This window comes from Amblyomma mixtum, chromosome 7 (assembly GCF_055824585.1).
Source record: "Amblyomma mixtum isolate Tamu chromosome 7, ASM5582458v1, whole genome shotgun sequence".
Lineage (NCBI taxonomy): Eukaryota > Metazoa > Arthropoda > Arachnida > Ixodida > Ixodidae > Amblyomma > Amblyomma mixtum.
The window spans coordinates 50,115,417-50,136,858 of record NC_143018.1 but is presented as its reverse complement, the minus strand read 5'-3'; the positions used below and the strand labels follow the sequence as shown (position 1 = coordinate 50,136,858).

The 21,442-nt window shown below is 51.5% G+C and overlaps 1 protein-coding gene and 1 pseudogene across 3 annotated transcripts; both read left to right on the top strand.

Annotated features, from left to right (window-relative positions):
- Nucleotides 1-16,395, top strand: LOC149336057 (acetylcholinesterase-like). Of its 3 annotated transcripts, XM_089552546.1 has the most exons (4): nucleotides 83-138; nucleotides 3,166-3,228; nucleotides 10,776-12,343; nucleotides 16,157-16,395. In XM_089552546.1, the coding sequence occupies exons 3-4, from the start codon at nucleotides 10,785-10,787 to the stop codon at nucleotides 16,338-16,340; spliced, it is 1,743 nt and encodes a 580-aa protein (XP_089408672.1). In that variant the 5' UTR covers nucleotides 83-138; nucleotides 3,166-3,228; nucleotides 10,776-10,784; the 3' UTR covers nucleotides 16,341-16,395. The 3 variants fall into 3 exon arrangements, with proteins under 3 accessions (XP_089408670.1, XP_089408672.1, XP_089408671.1); XM_089552544.1 differs by lacking the exon at nucleotides 3,166-3,228 and having other exon boundaries at nucleotides 1-138; XM_089552545.1 differs by lacking the exons at nucleotides 83-138; nucleotides 3,166-3,228 and adding an exon at nucleotides 9,527-10,284.
- Nucleotides 5,685-9,071, top strand: LOC149336058 (uncharacterized; annotated as a pseudogene).
- Nucleotides 16,396-21,442: the final 5,047 nt, after the last annotated feature.

Here is a 21,442-nt window from a genome sequence, read left to right as displayed (position 1 = left end):
GTTCTTTTGTTCTGACAACTGGGAGAAAAAGAAAAGCAAAACGGCTCGGCTCACGCTGTCCCAAGCGACAGTGGATGTACAACTCCAGCGCAGCGAAGTCGTCGAGCGCGAACGCCCAGCAAAAACATCATCACTCAGGTCAGTCGCTGCGCTCTGCTCGTGACGTGAGCGCGGCAGGTGCGGACTTGTATCCCTGCGCAAATCACTGCGTGAAAGTTTCGATTCTCGATACTCTGCTACTGCAAAAACCTTCCATTGTTCTTTCTTGCGTTTCTTACAATCGTTCAAAAATAGCAGGAAAGGTAACTCGTGCTCACCTGCGAAATACGCTCCCAACTAGCTATCTCTTAAACAAAGATTCCTTCAGATCCCGCCGTTGTTATTTTGGGTCTGTTATATCCTACAGAAAGTGCATCTCTTCAGTAATCGCGATAAGGTCACTTTCCTGGCGGCACGAGAGCGACGGCGGCATATTCACGCCGTATGCCGGCTTCCGCACGGGTTGTTCTCGCGCACAACCTTGTCAGGACACTGCTGGAGCTCGCGGCTGAGGCAGTGCCCGGCACAAGGCATTCCTTTTGGCTCTGTACAGAGCCGCGTTCGTCAGAAGTGTACGCTTGCTCACTAAAATGCTACGGGTATCGTAGGAAACTTGCTTCTCCACGGCGGCCGCATCCGCCAGCCGACGGTGGCCACGGCAGCATTCCCGTTTGTTTGGTTTGGTTTGTTAGGGTTTAACGTCCCAAAGCAACTAAGACTATGAGAGACGCCGTAGTGAAGGGCTCCGGAAATTTCGACCACCTGGGGTTCTTTAACGTGCACTGACATCCATGGGCGTCCGGAGGGGGGGGGGGGGGGGGGGGGGGCAAGGGGGGGCGCCTGCACCCCCCTGGAAAATCACTCACTCGAACCGTGAGTGATGGCCGCACGCCAGGGGCGGTGGTGCGTTCAGCCAAAAGGGTAAAAGCAGCCCCGCTTCCACGCTTTGGGTCACATCTGCGAAATGCCGCGTCCGGGCGCGCGCCGTTCGCCCGTTTTCAAACCACGCCATCGTTAGCTCCGCTGAAGGAGCGGCACCGGCGAGCATGTGTTTCGAGCCGTCTTGAGATGGGTGTCTGTCTCTTTGATCTCTAGAGAGATAGCGACACGGAGGGAAGGACAAATCAGCCGTGTCCACCCCCGCTTTGTCGGGCTGTTCAGGGCCAAGCGGGCGATGAGTTGGCGCCGCCGCCGCTCACTGTCTCCTGCGATCCACGGGAGAGCGCAGTTCGGTAGAGGCGCCGCTTTCAGAATCTTCGGCAAAGGGGATTAGCAGTTGCTTTTGTTCACGGCGACGCAGTCTCCAGAGGCGCCCCCCCCACCAGCGTTCCTTGCGTCTTCTCCGAAAACCAGCGCCTTTGGTTGCAACGCAGCCCGATGGCGCCTGCCTGGCTCGCCTGTCACCTCTGGCTGGGCCTCAAATCACAATAGCGCCCATGTACTGTGCGATGTCAGTGCATGGTAAAGAGACCCAGGTGGTCGACATTATCCGGAACTCTGTACTACTCCGTCCCTCATAGCCTGAGTCGTTTTGGGGCTCTGAACCCCATAAAAAACACAAAAACAAATTTTCCGACCGGAGTGGCGAGTGTCCCTTCCCCTCGGAAGTCGCGCGGCGTTCCTTTCACCCCCAAAGTGCGCATTCACGTGCGCGCGCCTCTGTGTTCGTGCTTCGGTGTTTTTATTAGCCGGTTGTCAACGAAGCTGAGAACAACCAAGACAGCGGACGAGAAAACGACGAGCGGCGAGCAGTGTGTGTGCGGTCGCTCGACTGTGCGGATGCGCGAGCAAGATGGAGCGAGGTGTATGAAGTTGCGAGCGTGCATTTATCTTGTAAACAAGTTTTCGTTGTATATATAGTCATCTTTTGTTTTCAACTTACGCGTTCAACCGTTTTTCCAATCAATGTGTGTGATGAGTGTGCACCGAGAACGTGTAATGAAGCACAGAAATGAATTTATCACCTGTGTAATCACGCAATTCGCCCAGAAAAATCCGAGGCGCCTACAGTTGCTGTTCATGGAATACTGACTGAGTGACTGTAGTTGCGTGTTTGAGAACATATTGTGCTGTGTGCTGGTCATCAATCCGGGTGAGTCGAGAACCCGTATGCAGCAAGACTGAGCACTCTTCTCCACGAAGTGACAGTATCTTTTTGCATTTTTATTAATTTTAATTGTTTCTTCGTTAATAAACTCCAATGTATCTCTCCTAGCCACGCTTTAATTTGCTGTTTGTAATTTTTCTTTCATGTGTGTATTTCACTTATTTTTTATTTATATATAAATAAATAAATTTACTCCGCAAATAGTGCCTTTTGCTACGAACATGCCCCCCCCCCCCCCCCCTCCGGCGCCAACAACCAATGGGGCCCCCCCCCCTGCAAAAAATTCTGCGGACGCCCTTGCTGACATCGCACAGTACACGGGCCTCCATCGAAATTCGGCCGCCGCGGCCGGGATCGAACCCACGTCTTGCGGGTCAGCAGCCGAGAGCCATAACCGCTGAGCCATCGGGTGGCGTTAAAGAACCCCGGGCGGTCGCAATTTCCGGAGCCCTTCACTACGGCGTCCCTCGTAGCCTAAGTCGCTCTGGGACTTTAAACCCCCCTAGACCATAAACCAAACAATTTTCACTTGACGCAAAGTGCGTAAATTTAATTGTTCTGGAATCTTCCAATTATTGTAATTGCAAGTCCTTTCCCGTTTGTATGCGCCCGCCTGCAAGACGCCGTACCGCGGCAGACAGCATTGCGACGAAAGGAAACGCTCTTTTTTGCACTTTGCACACGACGTTTACAAGCACGAAAGGCACAAAAGCGGTGAATCACCGCAAAGTGCTTGCTTCAGTTGGTGCGGTGTCACAAGGAAATTCGCCTGGCCGGCGAACAAGGCCAACCGGATCCACGAACGATGTTTGTTTATTGTTCTGGTTCTTGAAAGCTGTCATACCGAGGCAACACAGCGGCAACCGGAGCAATATATTATATGGCTCTGGCAGCAACCTGTCTCGTTTCTCTGCCATTCGCGCAGTGTGACAAGAAGTTGTGGGACAAGTTGGTTAGGCGATTTGTTGACGGCTCGCTTGCGAACGTGTTTGGTCGATGTCTTTGTTGTGTTTCCGCAGTGTGACTCGGACGAAGTGGATTCCAACAGAAGGCATGCGTAGCAGGGGGCGGCAGAAAGCTAGGTGAGCGGATGTGATTAAGAAGTTCGCGGGGATACGGTGGCCGCAGCTGGCAAATGACTGGATTAATTGGAGAGACATGAGAGAGGCCTTTGCCCTGCAGTGGCGTAGTCAGGCTGATGATGATGATGATGATGATGATGATGATGTGCGGATGTCAAACACAGTTTCTTTGTTGACCTTTGAGACTGTGCCACTTCTCACGCCAGTTCCTTACCATGATCAGGCGGCATCCCAAGCACACAATGTCGTCACGGGTCTGAATCAGAACGATGCAAGCGCCGGCGCTGGCACCGAGGAACCCCAGTTTCTCAGCAAAAACGCGCCCCCTGCCGCAGAAAAAGAGCACCAACAAAGGCACAAAAAGCCGTACTATGGGATTTCTCTCGGCAGAAAAATTTGATAGGATAGGATTTGATAGGATTAGGCCCCAGCGTAACTCTAACTTGAAAGTGGAACTGCAGACACGATGCGTTGAACAGACAGAAATGCTTCAATCAAAGAACTGATATCCTTGCCGCTGTTCCAACACAGAATTCTAGATTTAGGAGAAAGATTACTGACGCCACACACCATGGAGTGTGCCACACCATGAAAAAGGGACCAAGCCGGTCCCGAAACGTCGTGTTTTTCAAAAAATTAACTTGGTCGGCGCCAGTGTTCTTTCTCCTAAATTAATTTTCCCAGCCAGACATACTTCTGTCAAATGTTTTCGTTTGAGAATTATAGAACTTTTAGTCATTGCTGCCACTGTTTGGTTTTGCAGAAGCTTCTGGGAGCTTGAGTGGAAAGATACTTGTCGAGGGTGCCAGTCACTCACAAAAGTTTACTCACAAATGTCTTTGAGAAAACATACTTTAGCTTACGTCCAGCTAAGACCTCAAGGTATACAAGATAGGTTTAAGATAGTTACAGCAGTTGTCCTGCTCGACCAAGCGCGGTTAGGTTTGATGAAGGAATAAAATCCGAGCTCATCACTCCTGTGCGAGGAAGGAAGAAGCGCGGAACAGGGGGGTGCGGGGGGTCTAGTTTTGGAGCGGATGTTGTCGCAGGAAGCTGATTACATATACTTGGGTTGACTAGGGCCTAGCATTTGTCGAGCAAATAAGAAAATAAAGAAAGTAGTCATACATCTCAGCTAACTGCCGCACGTATAGAAGCTGAAAATGTCACGGAAAAGTGCGGGCGCTGTTTTCCTGTACACACGTCGTCTTTTCACAGCCCTGTGAGCAATGGGAAAGTAAATTACCAGTATAATTTGTATAAGGTCCTTGGCCGCCGCTAACACAAGATACCGATAGCTGAATATCAAAACAGAAACATTTGTACTGACCTAACGAGCTGCTCGCCGTTAAGCATGTCACACCTTTCAGTGACTAAACAAAGACACGTTTTCAACGAAGAACGCTTTCTGCAGATAGGGTAGCCCCATCCAACGGCTCACTTCGTTCCATGGCGCTGCAGCATAGGGAGAGGTAGAGTTACTGTATATGTACCACCTTTGGTAGCACATACCGAGGCATCCTTCTCAAAACTCCACTGCAGGAGGCCTATAACAATTAAACGCATCTCTGGGGCAGTGACACCCCAGGCAGCGCTCTGAAACGTTTCGTTAATCGATCGTAAACGATACCTTTCAAAGCGTCGTGTACACTGTGGGATACACTGGTATCCCTCCTCGTACCCCGCGCCAGTGGCGACCGCGCCGGAGTCACTCTAGACGAGGAGGCGCGCGCGCCGCCAGGTGTGGAGAGAAGGCACTCCGGCTACTCTCCCCTTTCCCAACAATGACGTTACGGCACGACAGAGCGCTGGCCACTTAGGGAAGGGTTGCATGCCTGAGCCTGTGAGCGACCGGTTGCTCCTAGTTAGGCAATGCCCGAGGGGTTAAAAAGAGTAGCTAGCGGCGGGAAACCGCTCTCGTGCCGCTTGTTTACTGCTGACCTGCCCCGAGGGTCCCCTCCCTGCCCGCCGACCCCCGCACCTAACGCCGGTCGACAACGACGACTTGGTGAGCTCCAGAACTTCAATTTGATCGGATAGAACATTTTTCCGTAGTGTGCTTTACCTCGCGTTAGGACAATAAACTATTTCCTAGAGTGCTCTGCCGCTATCTATTTAATCCGAACCTGCCGTTTCTGCGGCTCTGCGCCACAGGTTGGAGAAACATGTCGCGTACGAGTAACGCCTGCGTGCAGCCGGTAAGGAAGCTCGCCTTCCCGGCCGGCTGGACGCGGAGTGACCCCTGACCCCATAATTGGCTACATTAGTTTGTGCATATACCTCCTATACTGCGTGCACATACGACGCACATGCATAAGTATCAAGACTTCTTCGAGTGTCCCGTAATTCGAAACGGCTCGGCCACAAAACAAAGTGCCTAAGCAACTAACTGGTGCTGTTCAGCACTAAAGCTGGACATACGGCATAATAGCGCGGTGGTGCGGAGAGCTGCCATTATGGAGGTAGAGGTGCCTACTGATTTCTGCATTTTGTCTTCGCAGGAATCAAGGATGCTGCAAAAAAATTCACAAACCTTTCACACTACAATATTCTTGCTGCTGTAATAACAACATGTGCAATTTACATAAGATACCCATCTTCAGGTTTCAATGAAGAACCTGAATAATTTGAAGACAGACAGATGAAGAATTTATTTAAGAAAACGTACAGTGGAGTCAGCCTGGAGATTTATGCAAAATACAAGTGTACAATATTCATTACCTGAATAAGCTTAACTCATGAAAATTTTCGATAAACAATTGCTATCCAGCTTTCACTATCGTGCATGTACTCCTCCAGCGGTCTCAATTACTCACTGACCCTATCAATCATTGTTCAATAAATATCTAGCGAGAGCGAAGCAGGACATTATACGAGGTATGATGCATGTATTTGCATCACGATGTTCCGTACTGCACTCTCAGCACACAGATTTCTTACTAATAACGTTCTTAATGCTGCACTTATGAGCACACTCGGTACATTCATGCTGCACTTCAGTTCGTTGTCAAGCTTGTCTCTCACCAAGAGCGTAAGGATTGCACCACTCGCAAGTCGGACTAGATGCGACGACGCCAAGGGTACACGGTGTCGGCCCACGTCTTTCGACGGAGCTTACTTTTCGAGCAAGCGCGTAATTGTACGTTGCACAGTACGTTTCGCTTGCATGGCGTAAGCAGATGAACCGATGAAATGCTCACTTAAGAAACTGGAAAGTCGTGTACGTGACTTGCAGCGTGAAACACTAAGCTGGCTTATGGAACTCCACTTCCAAGGCCGTCTCAAAAACGCGCTGACGACGTATACCGCCCCTCGCGCCGCGTTCGGCTCGCAGGCCATGGCATGCGGCGTCGGACAAGAAAGAGGAAGTTGGGCTAGGCCACGGCAGCGCGAGCGGCGCTATTAAAAACAGTTCGAACCTCAACGGTGTCCCGCGGCGGTTGAATTTCTTTGGAGGAGAAATTCTAGAAGCCCGTGTGCTGTGCGATGTCAGTGCACGTTAAAGAACCCCAGGCGGTCGAAATTTCCGGAGCCCTCCACTACGGCGTCTCTCATAGCCTTAGTCGCTTTGGGACGTTAAACCCCATAAACGAAACCAAACCTCAACGGTGTCAGAGCTGGTTCTTCCTCGCCTTAGCTCCGACAGATTTGGCGACCCGGCTTCGAACACGCAACCCCATCCTCCTACATGGATTACCCTGGCTCCCCCACCCTTCCTACCGGCGACGACCCGTCTCCGAACGCTCAGCCTCTGTGTGCTTCGATGGCCGCGTCCCAGCCGCCATTTTGGTCCAATAGCTCCCGTGCCTGGTTCCTGCAGGTTGAGGCGCATTTCCAGCTGCGACGTATATATCACCAGCCAGGAGACTAAGTTCCTCCACCTCGTGTCGTCCCTGCCTCCTGACGTCGCTGAGGACTTTGTGCACGTCATCAGCTCGCCGGACTCGGCTCTACCCTTCGACACGTCGAAGGCGGCTATCATCGACTGCAAGTCAGCGTCCGAGCGCAGCAAACTCCAGCAGCTCCTCAGCGCTACAGAGCTTGGTGACAGCCGCCCTTCGCAGCTCCTCCGTCGCATGCTCCAGCGTCTTGGAGACTCCGCTGCTCAGCACGACCCCCTTCAGCGTGAGTTGTTCCTTCAGCGTCTTCCCCAACACATGGTCCCCATCCTCGCAGCTGCATGCGGGTGATGTTTCATTAGACAAGCTCGCCGAACTCGCTGACCGTGTTGCGGTCTACTCACGGCTCCCCAACGTCAGCTCTGGGACCAGTCCGCCTTCAACTACTACTGCAGACTCCCAGCTTGCCAGCATCGAATGTCGACTTTATGCTCTTGCCAGGCGGCTCGATGGCCTCGCGCTCTTACCACGCCGTTCGTCACTGAATTTCCGGTCCCGCCGCCGCTCCCCGCCGCCTTGGCGTTCTACAGAGCCCCATCCATCTGACGCGCGGTCAGACACCTTGCCCTCGGCTCTATGCTGGTACCACCGTACCTCCGGCAGCTCTGCTCGCAAGTGCACCCACCCGTGCTCCTAGTCGGGAAACGCTGCGACCGGTCACTGACGGCGGCAAGTGGTGCTGGTGGACGGGCATGCCGCCTGTTTTATGTTTCGGACAAGGTCACTGGCGCTCGCTTCCTGGTCGGCACAGTAGCACATGTGAGCGTCATAGCGGCCTCTTGGGCAGATCGCTTTTGCAACAACCAGACTTCCCCGCTTCAAGCGATCAACAACTCGCCCATTCGCACGTACGGCCAACGGTCCTTTACGCTTAACCTTGGATTGCGCCGCACCTTTCGCTGGATCTTCATTATCGCTGACGTCTCGCAAGCTGTTCTTGACGCAGACTTCCTCAGAAGCTGATCCCACCTCGTTTCCTTTGGCCAAGCATCAATGCCGACGTCCGCCACTGGGCACGAACCTGCCGTCACTGCCAGCGCGTCAAAGTTCACCGGCATAGCGTCACGCCTGCCTCTCCTTTTGTGCCGTCTGACTCACGGTTTTCCGACGTTCACATAGACATTGTTGGCCCCCTCCCGTTATCACGTGGGGCCTCTTATGCGTGGACCGTTTCACCCGCTGACCCGAGGCGTTACCCATTGCTGACACTACAGCTGAGACCGTTGCTTCAGCCTTCATGGCTGGCCGGGTCTCTCGCTTCGGCCGCCCGTCTGTCGTCACCACCGACCGCGGCCGCCAGTTTCAATCGGCCCTGTTTACTGCCCTTGCCAATATTCTGGGCGTCCGCCACATCCATGCGACCGCCTGCCACCCTTCGGCCAATGGCATGGTGGAATGTCTGCATCGACAACTGAAGGCTGCCCAATTATCACTTATCAGCCAAGGGAACGCTGGTCCGACCACCTTCCCCTCGTCCTCTTGGGCATTCGCTCGGCACTGAAGGCTGACCTCGTCAGCTCTTCTGCTGAGCTATAGTCTACGGTGTTCCCCTGCGTCTCCCTGGGGAATTCTTTTCCCCTTCCTCCCCTCCGTTAATCTACGATGCTTCCACCTACATCCGAGACCTATGCAACATTTTTCGCCACATTACTCCTGTCACCCCTGCCGCCCGTCACCCACAGTCCGTGTTCGTCAGCCAGGACCTGGCCTCCTGCACCCATGTCTTCATCCGCCGTGGCCACGTCCGCCCACCCCTCAGTGAGCGCCGGCCTGCGATGGACCATTCCGCGTCCTCCATCGTGCGCAGAAGACCTGCACGTTAGACGTCAACGGCCGTGAATACGTCATGGCTGCTGACCGACTCAAACCAGCCTACATTGCCACTCCTCTGCCCGTCGGCTCTCCACTCACTCTAACTTCGGCTGCGCAACCATCCTGTGCACCTTCCCCAACTCTATACGGGGGAGCCCTGTAGCGCCCCTCGCGCCGCGCTCGGCTCGCAGGCCATGGCACGCGGCGTCGGACAAGAAGGAGGAAGTTGGGCTAGACGACCGCAGCGCGAGCAGCGCAATTAAAAACAGTTCGAACCTCAGCGCTGTCAGAGCTGATTCTTCCTCGCCTTAGCTCCGACAGACGCAACGAACGCAACTACACTTTCAGAAGTTTCTCTTTCGAGCGAAACGGCGTTACCCGAGCCCCCGGGCCGCGCGTTGCCAGGTGGTGTTGGCGTTGCCCGCGCCCCGAAGCTCGGTGGAGAAGGAAGAAAGCGAGGAGAGAAACAACGGAGGGGGAGGGACGAACGTCAGGGCTGCGTCAGGGCCTCTCATTAGTTCTTTCCTTCCTCCATGAGTGAGTGAGTGAGTGAAGAAACTTTATTTCCGCCAGAAGAAGACCCATGAGTAGCACCAACCTCCCCTCCCCCACAGCTCTTCCTTCTCACATAGCTTTCCGACTTCCGGTCTTGAACGGAAAAAGCTCCGCCATTTTGTTTCTCGGTTCCCGGGGCGAGTCCGTGGCTCCGCAGCGTCGCTGCTGTTTTCATCCATCGCCATATTGATGTTTCGGTGCTATTTTTTCAAACGGTGTCGGAAAAAGATGCATATCGCGCTATTGGTTCGCGTCCGCATATAATGATTACACCGTGTGAAAAATGTCGAAATTTCTGAGCGTTCAAGCTACGAAGTTGACCGACGCCTGGGGACAGGGATTGGATCCGATCGCATAAAAAGTAGGTTAGTCTTCCAGAGACTGAGAAACAGCGTAGCAGCGCGATGACAGAAGGTTTGCTCGAACATTGAACTACATTGCGCCGAGGCGGATGAGTTTCCTAGACGAGCCAAATTTTTTTTTCCTCCACGCGAGCAGATACAAAATGGACGCCGACTTCCGACGGAAAACGGAAATCAGAACCGGAAAAGCCATGTGCAGATAAGGAAAAAAAAAAGCAGCGGCGCACTTCAAAGTTTGGCGTTACTTAAAAAAGCGCCAGCGACAATAGCAGCGGCTTTACTCCTAGTTGGGCAATGCCCGATGGGTTAAAAGAGGAGCTCGAGGCGGGAAAACACTCTCTTGCGGCTTGCTCACTGCTGACCTGCCCCGAGGGACCCGTCTCTGCCCGCCGACCCTGCACCCAACGCCAGTCAACAACGACGACTTGGTGAGCTCCAGAACTTCAATTTTATCGGATGGAACATTCTTCCGCAGTGTGCTTTACCTCGCGCTAGGACAATAAACTATTTCCTAGCGTGCTCTGCCGTTGTCTATTTCGTCCGAACCTGCCGTAGCTGCGACTCTGCGCCGCAGGTTGGGTAAACGTGTTGCGTACGAGTAACGTCTGCGTGTAGCCCGCACGGAAGCTCGCCTTCCCGGTCGGCTGGACGCAGTGTGACCGCATAATTGGCTACATTAGTTTGAGCGTATACCTTGTATACCGCGTACACATACGACGCATATGCATAAGTATCAAGACTGTTCTTCGAGTGTCCCATAAACCGGCTCAGGCCCAATGTGTCTAAGCAGCTAACTGGTGCTGTTCAGCACTAAATCTGGACATGCAGCATAATAGTGCGAGGGGGAAGGGGGGGGGGGGGGGGGGCTGCCATTATGGAGGTAGAAGTGCCTACTGATTTCTGCATTTTATCTTCGCAGGAACCAAGGATGCTGCAAAAAAATTCACAAACCTTTCACGCCACAATATTCTTACTACTGGCTTCCAGTGGCGCCATCCATCGGTGCGTGTCTGTCCTGCAAAAAGAAAACGCTCGCAACCTTCTGGCAAGGCAAAAAGAGAAGTCGGAAACGGTGGTGAACACTACTAAGGGTGAGGTGAAGGGTTTCATCACGAAATCATCTCTGGGAAAGTCAGTGCGCGTCTTTTACGGCATACCATACGCCCAGCCACCGATTGGAAAGCGCCGCTTCCGTCGCGCCAGGTCAAAAGAACCGTGGACAGGCGTGTTCGACGCCACCCTCAAGCCGAACTCATGCGTGCAGACCATTGACGAAATCTACGGCAACTTCAGCGGCAGCGTCATGTGGAACGCCAACAATAATATGAGCGAGGATTGCCTTAAGCTAAACGTCTGGACGCCCGTCCCACCGATCAACCAACCTCTGGCCGTTCTTGTGTGGATCTATGGCGGTGGCTTCTACAGCGGCACGTCGACATTAGACGTCTATGATGCACGGACACTAGTCACAGAGCAGAGAATCATCGTGGTTTCGATGAACTACCGCGTCGCCTCCCTCGGCTTCCTGTCATTCGGCAACGATTTACTTCCCGGAAACGCCGGGCTGTATGACCAGTACATGGCGCTCAAGTGGGTGCGAGACAACATCGCAGCCTTCGGGGGCGATCCCAACCGCGTGACCTTGTTCGGCGAAAGCGCCGGCGCATGCAGCGTCGCCATGCATGTCTTGTCGCCTCTTTCTAGAAGGCTCTTCAAGAGGGCTATACTTCAAAGTGGTTCGGCCATAGCGCCCTGGGGTTTCCGAAGTAAAAGAAAGGCTAGAAAAGCGGCTAGAAGACTTGCTCGTGCTTTGGGATGCCCCACAGACTTGGACAATAAGACATTGAGCTGCCTCCGCAAGAAGGACCCAAATGATATTGTGTACAACGAAACCTACAATGGAGGTGTTATAGATCTTCCATTTGTCCCAGTCGCAGACGGTACCTTCCTTCCAGAGTCGCCACGGGCGCTGATCGCCAAGGCGTTTCGAAGAAACATTAGCGTTATGCTGGGTTCCAACCTAAACGAAGGCTCCTATTTTCTGCAGTACTTTTTGGGGTTTTCTGTAAAAGAACCGTATCCGAATGTCACTGAAAACAACTTCACGGCTGCCGTCGAAGCGTTGAATCCTTTGCTGGGCAAGCCCCCGATGGCCGAAGTCTTGAAGCAGTACACCAAAGGCGTGGTGCCTTTGGAATCAAAAGATAGATTGGCGGCTCTGGATTCTATCGTAGGTGACTATCACTTCACTTGCCCAGTTGTGCAGTGGGCGGACCGCTTCATGAAAGCAGGAGTGGTGGTGTATGAGTACGTATTCGCGCGAAGGGCTTCTAACGACCCGTGGCCGCAGTGGATCGGTGTGATGCACGGCGCGGAGGTGGCCTTTGTGTTCGGCGAACCCTTCAACGACACGCTGAAGTACGATCAGGATGACAAGGCTGTAAGCCGCCGCATGATGCACTACTGGGCAAACTTCGCCAAGACCGGGTTCGTATATATCTCTATGGTTGCGCTGACGTTGCACAGAGCAGAGAGCCGTTTTCAACGCCCTGCAGTCCGGCAGCGTGGGGCTTCCCGTAATTGGACGCCGGGCAGTACTTCCGCGCTGAGTGACTAACTCCTGATGTTAGTCTTAAAAGTAGCTTCAGCGTTTGCAGGACCTGCCCAGGTCGTGTAACTTGACGACGATGTTCATCGAAATCAAGGGCATTTTTGGAAGGAGTTTCTGTATTAACGGCTCCGCGAGCTTCTCATTGAGCGTGCAGTGTAAAGCACGACATTATTCTTGCTCAAAGATCCACGGGCCTCTTGTCTTCAGGCGCTTGGTGGATCTGCTAGCTTATTAATCATATCGCATGTTGTTAAGTGGCAATTCTTTTAAGGATGATGGGGCGCAGCAGCAACTGTCGTCACCACACAAGCTCCCGAAAGCATTCAGGTCTGGATCAGTCGACTTGACTACCGACCTTGACCCGTCTATACATCGAGTGCCAACGTGTACAAGGATACTCAGCGCCAGTCCCAGAAGCGTATTTGTCAACAGCATTAATCAAGTGCAGACAGCTAGCACCATATGTTGTTGGATGAAGGTAGGGTATCATGGGTACCTGAAGAGTTGAGCTATAAAGAATATAAAACACCAGGGGAAGGCTTAAATCAGTATGATTTGCGGTTATGCGGTTTTGGCGATAGCGGCAGTCCGTGTCACGGTGAAGAGAGGTTAAGACGATTGGCTTCGTCATGCTACTGCACTAGATGCCCTGGAACTTGGCAAGAGGTGAATTTATGTGATGCAAGTGGTCTTCTCACTTAAGTATGGTTTGGTTTGGTTTGGTTTATGGGGCTTAACGTCCCAAAGCGACTAAGGCTATGAGGGACGCCGTAGTGGAGGGCTCCGGAAATTTCGACCACCTGGGGTTCTTGCACTGACATCGCACAGCACACGGGCCTCTAGAATTTCTCCTCCAAAGAAATTCAACCGCCGCGGCCGCAATCGAACCCGCGTCTTTTGGGTCAGCAGCTGAGCACCATAACCACTGAGCCACCGCGGCGGCTCACTTAAGTATGTTCGCACCGATTAGCCTGCTTGTGACTCGTTACGAAGATCAAATTTGTGGCTGCGGCTTTCCTGGGCATGCAGTGCATGACCCTCCATAAATTTATTGACCCGGCATCGCGGTTGTGTCGAGCAGCAGAAATCTGCGAGCAAAATGATTTCCTCTTCCGCTCTAAAGCAGATTAACAGCGCTGAACTGTATACCGTAAGGTCGCGATTAGAGGCAGCCGCAGTGGTGCAGTGGCTATGAGCTGCTGAGCACGAAGGTCGCGAGTTCAATATCGGCTTCGGCAGCCGCATTTTGATGAAGGCGAGACGCCAGAACCCTCATGCACTAACATTTCGGAGCACCCTAAATAACCGCACCCGTAGACCAAATCATTTGATGCTCTCCTCTGAATTGCGCCTCACAGCCCGCGGTGTATAAGTATGACACGTGACAAAAATCAGTGGGCAATTAATTAGTATTTTCGAATATGTACACATCAGGCAACTCGGCGGGGAAAGAACAAAGTTTTTGAGTCTCGGAACGACAGGAAGTTAACGACATGTGGAATGCATGCATGTTAAATTAGCATTACGTTACAAGTGACACCTGATAGCGAAACTCTGAGCTGAGCGGAGCCGTACTGAGTGTGTCCATGACCTCACGGCGATCGACGTCTTATTGAAGTAAAGGCCTTCGGCATTCACAAGGCTAGTGCACGGAACTCGAAAGGTTGCACGCGTAATTCAATCCCGCATAAGCAGTCGGAAGTCGACCCTGTGATCATATCGTCTCCGGTCACTTCGCCAAGCCCCTGTTGCGCTTGAAGCTTTTGAGTATCCAGAGCTAAGTTGGCACAATCCTTAGTGAGATACCGCTGTTGCTAACCCGCGCCTGGCGTTAGCAAGTGATATCATCAAATGTTTGAACTTCACCATTTTATACTGCTATACCGCGCACCAGCACCTACTTGATATTAGCCCTTGGAGATACTCGAGTCAGCGTAGCCACCGCACCCTCCTGCTTGCTGTTGCTGGATGTAAACTGCACGGCATTGACTTCAAAAGGTGCACTGTGTGTTCGGAGAAGGCGCTTTCTTCGCAAGGCACGCCGCGCACTGCTCGCATATTGCTTTCCAACGTGCGAAAAACATGGACTGGTTTTATCGGGCTTGAACAGGAGACGTGTGATGTGAAAGGATGGAAAAATTTGACGCTTTGTGTGCCAGGGAAAAAGAGTGGGAGAGAGGAAAATTGCAAAGTGTTTACGCTACGCGCTAAACAGTGAAAGGTATCGCCCGCTGCTGACTATCCTGTGCTGGCGCCTAAGACCTAGCGTAAAGAACTTTTTTTCTGGAGCTCACAACGATGACACAATAAGAACGAGGAAGACAGGATGGGGCGCAACTTGCAACTATTTTATTCAGAATCTATGCCCAAAAATGGAAGCGATAATCTGATAAATTGGCACGTGCATGGCAAACAAAATAAAATAAGCGCTAAAAGCACAAAGGAAGGGCACAGGTGACTCAGCTCTTCTCGAACATATCTGGAAGGGCAAAACCTTTGTCATACAATGCCACAGACGGCGTATTGACACGTGCACTACCACATTTCCTAATATGGTAGGCCTCAACCAGTTCCCGCGCAAGCATGTCAGTGCTCCTGCACGCCTGGGAGCCTTGCATCTCACATTTTCTTTTGAAGCGAAAAGCTTCACTAGGCTCGTCAACACCGCGCTTCTCGTGAGCCACCCCTTGGCGCCGCGCGCCCTTCCTCCTCCTCGCCACCCCCTCCTTTCTCCTCCTCGCAACGGTTTACCCTTCGCCGCTGCCGCGTGGTACCCGCAGCAGTCCCAAGAGAAGGTTCTTTCGCGAGGCGTTGCGAGAACGCACGCGTGAGCTGCAGCGGCGGCCGTAGAAGAGGCGCAGATATTCGCCATGGAAGGAAGAAAAGAAGACCCAGAAGTGGTAGCGAGGGAGTTGGCTCAAAATCTACACCGCTACCGTGGTGCTCCCAGTGCATTGTGCGCGTACTGCGACAGCCATGACGTCAAACAAAGCACAACTGCAGCTTTTCGCTTGTATATCCAGGCTTAACCAGAGCTAAGCCACTGACATTTTTTTTTTGTTTTCTGTTTCACGTCATTTTCTTACACATTCATTAATATGTTTCGGCAGGAATGAATCGGTACCGTTTCGCTGGGACAAATTGTATTTCCTTAGGCGCTGCAAGATGCGCCCCGTCCTGTCTTCCTCGTCCTTATTGTGTCGTCTTTGAGTGCGCAAAAACGAATTCTGAGAATGGTCCAACTAGCCCCACAAACGCATATTACTGGAATACCCAGTGTAAAGCCGAAGACCTGCAGACCTTGTGTCAATATCGGCTACCCCAACGATGGCAAAGGGCACACGCTCACATGCCTGGCTCTGGTCACGTGACTGTCACGTGATCGTATGTTGTCTGTCTATGAATAAACAGTCTAAGCTTAGACCGTCAACAGATATCGCTGTAAAAGTCTGAGCACTGTTGGGGCAATGTAGACGTAGTACTGTTCAAAGCTGGATGATGCTTAAGGCTGTGGTATTATATGGAGGAATCAAAGAAATGCACTGAAGCGGGAGAGGTGAAGGCAGGAGGTAAATAGGGGAGGCTGTCGCCCTTCAGTAAGCGAGATGTGGCTGTTATGGCGAATATATTCACCTGGATTTTTGTCACGGTTATTTTGACGTGATTGTACTTACTTTCGCTCCTCCCAGGAACCCTAACCGTCCGGAAAATGGGACGTCGTGCAATACCACCTGGCCTCGGCGCTTGCAGCCCAGCCGGCAACACCTAGTGCTGAACGTCAACGAAACAGTGGGCTGCGCGCATCGAGTCGAATACTGCAAGTTCTGGTACAGAATTCGGCACAACTGGACTCTTCCCTCCCCATCTTGTTGAGGTCAGCACGGAGACGTACTGAGTGCGGGTGGTTCCCCGCATAATCGCAATAAAAAAGCGCAAAGTGCTGTTCACTTTGAAGCAACGTTCCTTCCTAGTAATCTTGACCAAAGCCATAAACAAAGCAATCTCAGCGCTGGGGCATAGCTTTGCCTGTTGAGACATCTTGACATGTGCACGCATTTTATTCTATATCGTACTATACGGAGCTACTGAATATAGAACACTACATATATAATTTGCAGGTGCGCAATGTGCTTACTGAGGAAAATGAGACTCTGAAGCAGACGGTCGGCTTAGCCATGTCACTACAGATTTGTATAGAGGGCTGATGTGAGTATACGCAAGTGCCGCGAAAGCTAGGAACGTATCTAGAGAAAAATTTGGAGGACGCGCTGGGTTGACGGAACGCCATCACCCGTTCGGCGAGACGCCTTGCCCGTTGGACAAATCGAAAATTGATTTTTTTTTTTTGAGAAAAGGAAATGACGCAGTAACCGACTCGTTTATCTTGGCGGACACCTGAATTGCGCAAGATGCGATTTTTTTTTGTTACGGAGCCCAAATTATGTCTGGGCTGTGCAGCACGCGCTGTACGCGGACAAGGCCACGCAGGCCTCTCTCGGAGAAATGAAGGCCAGACTGCAGGAGGCAGCCATGCACCGCAGTGAACGAGTACGGGAGGTGAGAAGATGCGGCCTCCATTGCTCGCCGCAAAAATCCAAACTCGTGCACATTCGTCCCTCCAAAAACTGCACGAACAAGATAGAATTCCGACTGGGATAGGAACCGATACCCGAACGAGAAGAAATCGGAGTCCTAGGTCTTTTCATTCACCAGCGTAAGCTGGCGACGACCACGCTCGACAATCTAAAGAAGCTTGTGGGAGACCAGGTGGGCCGAACGGTCTGCAGAGTCTCGAACAAGAAAGGGGGACTGCGAAGCAAAGACGATCTGCGGCTGGCCAATGCCTTTGTAACGAGCAGAATTTTCTGCTCAACCCTCTATCTCCGCCTCAAGAAACACGAAGAGAACATATCCTCGAGGTGATCACGCGCGAAGTGGCGAAGGCCCGCAGCTACCGCAAAACAGCTGGTACGTAGGAAGTCCATCCCACCGCTTCATGAGCGATGAGTGGCTATGGGTCGATGTGAGTGGCTGTGAGTGAGTGGTGAGTGGATGCGAGTGGTGGGTGGACGCGACAGTAAAGTTTGACACTTGTGTTTCGCGGCGATGGTATCTGTTTAGCTATTTTCATGTTGACAGCTGAGCCAAGCAAATGTTCACTGCCGAGCGCGCTCGAGACAGCACATATGACATCATGTCGGTGTCTTTGGATGCCCAAAGCAGAGGATTCCGTTGGCGTGGGAATAGCAATCTTTAGTTGCTGTTTGCCTTGTTCACCGTTGGCATGGGCCCAAGATCTTCGCTGGTGCAATGAGAGCAACGGGTTGTGTCAGATCGTTTGATCGAATTTCGCATTACCCCTACTAGAAAGGTACATGTCTCTTGTCCGCCTCCTGAGCGGGTCGAGCTGCTGAAAACAAGACTGCCCAATTCTCAGCAATAACTGGCGTAAGGTGGGATCTTGAGCACTGCAGTGGATGCGTAGGTTTTTTTATGTACCCGGATGTGTGCATTGTAGAGCTCTGCTCTGGTGGTAAATTTTTTTATTGGACCGGACGCGGAACCAGCAGAGCCTTCCATTACCGACGCGAGGAACCTGACCTACTTGGCCCGGCTCTTGAACTGCACAAGCGCGGCTGAAGCCCGGAAACGACCCCAGCAAACCAAGCGCGCTTTTAGGTAACACCGGAGGTTCTTGTTTCTATCATGTATTTGAAGGAGCTCTCCGTCGCAAATCAAGCATGTGGTTTTTATTTCTTGTATGCATATCATGATGATGCCTTGATGCTGAGGAGCTAGCCAAAGTGGTAATATCTGATGTTATAATCTGCTCCAGAAATGCTTGTTTCGTGCCAATGGCGACGAAATCCTCAGGACATCCTGAGGATTAGTTTCGGAGGGCGTTGTGTTGTCCCGAGGATGTCCTCTACTGATTCTCAATAAGTCCCCACATGGACCTTCTGTCCGGCCTCAGTACATCCTCAAGACATCCCCAAATTTCCCCTCAAGGACCTTCTTAGTAGTTTTTCAGGACGTCAGATGATGATTTAGCACGGAGAACATGGGTCATCATATTGCTTAATTACTGTAGGCACTGCGCACAGAGGCTGTGACACAGCTATCTTCTTGCTTCATTTGTCTTCGGTTCTAGCAAACAAATTATGCGAAAGTTTCACCAAGCCCAAAACTGGTTCATTTACCGCATTTGTTGGTCATGCAGGTTGTTATCCATGCTATATTTTCATACAGCGATGACTACAACTCTTTCAGGAGTTGAACTCTGCTACCTAAGTGCACAAAATACTTGGACTAATGGCCCTATATTCTAAACAGTCCAACCGTATCAGGAGCCACTCCCTTTTGGATCCTTTTTCCGCAGGGCAAATCTGTATTTGGGGCCCATTCCAGCCATTACCTTTTGCGTGAGGAACTCGCTTGAGGTTTTCAAAAACACATTTGATTTCCCACACCGCGAAAAGTATCCATAGTTGCCACCTGCCTCCAAGGTGCTCATGCATACCCACTGACACGTCGTTGTCAAGGCAAACTTACTACTGCTACTTAGACACAGTTCAAAAATGAGTCTAAGTATCACAGCTGACGTTCAACAGGCACTTTTCGTCTCAGCAGCAAGCGCGGAAGCACATGTGCATAACATTGGCTCGGGCCATGGAAGATGCGTGACAAGTGACCACTTCCTTCGAGCATCGAAACTGTGAAAATTGGCCAAAGAGACCGACCGAGCACTGGGCGGCTCACCACCACACTTGTGCAACCCAGGCTATGGTAGGGGCGAGTGCCCATAAATATGAGTGCTCATATCCACATAAAGTGGATATGAGCGTAAGTGAATGGTTGTGAGTGTGAGTGGACGAGGCTGTGAGTGAGTGGTAATGAGTGCGAGTGCAAAATGTGAGTGGACATGAGTGCGAATGCGAGTGAGTGGCCGTGAGTGTGTGGGGTTTAAAATGGGGCAGATAAACACGTTCTCCCCGTTTAACCGCGGCTGACACAGTTCAAAACCGCGCGGACCTCACCCCGTGGTCGCGAGCGCTACCGAGCGCACGCCGACCACGGCGGGCCTTGCTCTGCGGGAACAAAGGAACGACACACTGGCTGACACAAACAAGGCATTTATTGCTATAACAACAATAACGCCAGCTAGCAACAAAATACACTGAGGAATCGAGGATGTCCGACTCACCAGCACGGTTACGAGCGAACGTTCGCCCACGCTAGGGCAAAGAAAAACTCCGAGGCCGGACGGGACGGGGTGCTGGAGCATGTTCCGACCACGAGGCGCCCGCGGCGAAGAGCGGAGCAGTGCGCGAAACGTCCGCGAGCTTTCCTGGTCCCAAGGAGAAGAGACCCCGGCTCTCCCCGCGCGCGCGCAGCAAAACGCCATCCGTGGCGCTGGTGTCGCTGCGACGCGAGCGCCCTCCCGTGTTAGTTAAAGTAACACAACTAAGAAGAGTGCGTTGCGGGGGAGCTAACCGCAGTTGGGGTGCATTGCAGGAAAGCGAACCACGGGGGGGGGGGGGGGGGGGGGGGCGAGTGCGTCCCCACAAGTGTTTTTGAGCCACCCCTTGTGGCGCTGAGGTATGCGCTTAGTACGCAAGCACGCAGTCTTTGCGAGGAATTTGACTGCTCAGCCCCGCTGCTCCAATGTGTGTTAATCAGTATTAGAGGCTCTGAGCTTTTGTTGGTCAACCAATCTAACATTCCCCCCATTTTCCGAAGTTGGGGCCAACCTGCACGATACATCAACCAAAATGCGAATAAATACAGCGTAGTGCGTGCTTTTGTCTCCGCGTAATATTGATTAGAACGCGAGGGGTGACATTCTTCCAATTTTCGCTAAAGAAACTAAGCCGTCTCAGCCATTTTACGAAATGACTCATCAGCACAGTGATCACAAAATGAACACGTTATTCAATTGCTATTTCAGCAATTCAGCATATGTAAGCGTGTTGCATGGAAGAAAATTTCACATCATCACTTCATGTGAAGCGTCATCCCTGGGCATGGACTCAGTTTCGGTTTCCATCTGCTGTTTTAAGATGGTTTCACTGCGTATTTTGAAAAACGGTTTGTTGTGGTGGAGAGTGGATTGAATTAAATGCAACTATCAACTCAAAACTTTGGTAGAAAATTCGGACTAGCCCTTTAAAGGCAACTAAGCCATCAGTTCAGCCAACAGAAGTATTAATACCTCTCTCTCGGAGTGCGCCACCAAGTATAGGCAATGGCCGCTTCCTAAAATATTTGCCATATGTGGCCTCGCATGCCTTGATCCCCCATTGCTCGCAGAATGTCACTGGTCTGAGGAAACGTAGTCTTGTTAAATGCAGTAGTTATGTCACAAAGAAATACGACACTGACCCGGTCAAGGCATCTCCGTTTGCATACAGAAATTATCATGGCTTCCACAGAGGGACCAACAATGTGGGTAAAGGTGTAGACACCAAATTTTTGGTCGTGCGTTTTCTTCCTTGCAATGTGGTTAAAGGTGTACAGACACCAAATTATTGGTCATGCGTTTTTTTGTAAGGATGCGTAATTCGTTACTATACATAGATCACCAGGTAGTATTTGCCCATGACCAATAAATAATTTCTTTTTTTTTTTCTCAGACTGTTTCAGTTTCAACATCTAAGCGAGGCCACGATGTCAAAGTTTAGTATAGATCATGTGAGGAATAAAAAGCTGCAATATGAAATCGTTGCTTCTTCGAATTTGCTATCCCAACTCTTGAAGCAGGTTGGCTTAAGGGTTGCAGTGAATTAAAATGATGAAGCAGTGATTACATCACATTTTATGCCTCACACCCATTATAAGAAACCAATGGGACCGATTGGAGTCAATATGACTTAGCAATCCAATTGGTTAATCCAAGTGGACTATCTAACTGGTTTTTACAGACTCCAACTGGTGTCTTGCCCTCAATTATGACGTAAAAAAAGAGACAGGGAACA

Coding starts and splice junctions, on each gene's coding strand:
- LOC149336057 (XM_089552544.1), top strand. CDS start 10,785: ATGCTGCAAAAAAATTCACAAACCTTTCACGCCACAATATTCTTACTA. Junction 12,344..16,156: donor GCAAACTTCGCCAAGACCGG/GTTCGTATATAT, acceptor CGCTCCTCCCAG/GAACCCTAACCGTCCGGAAA.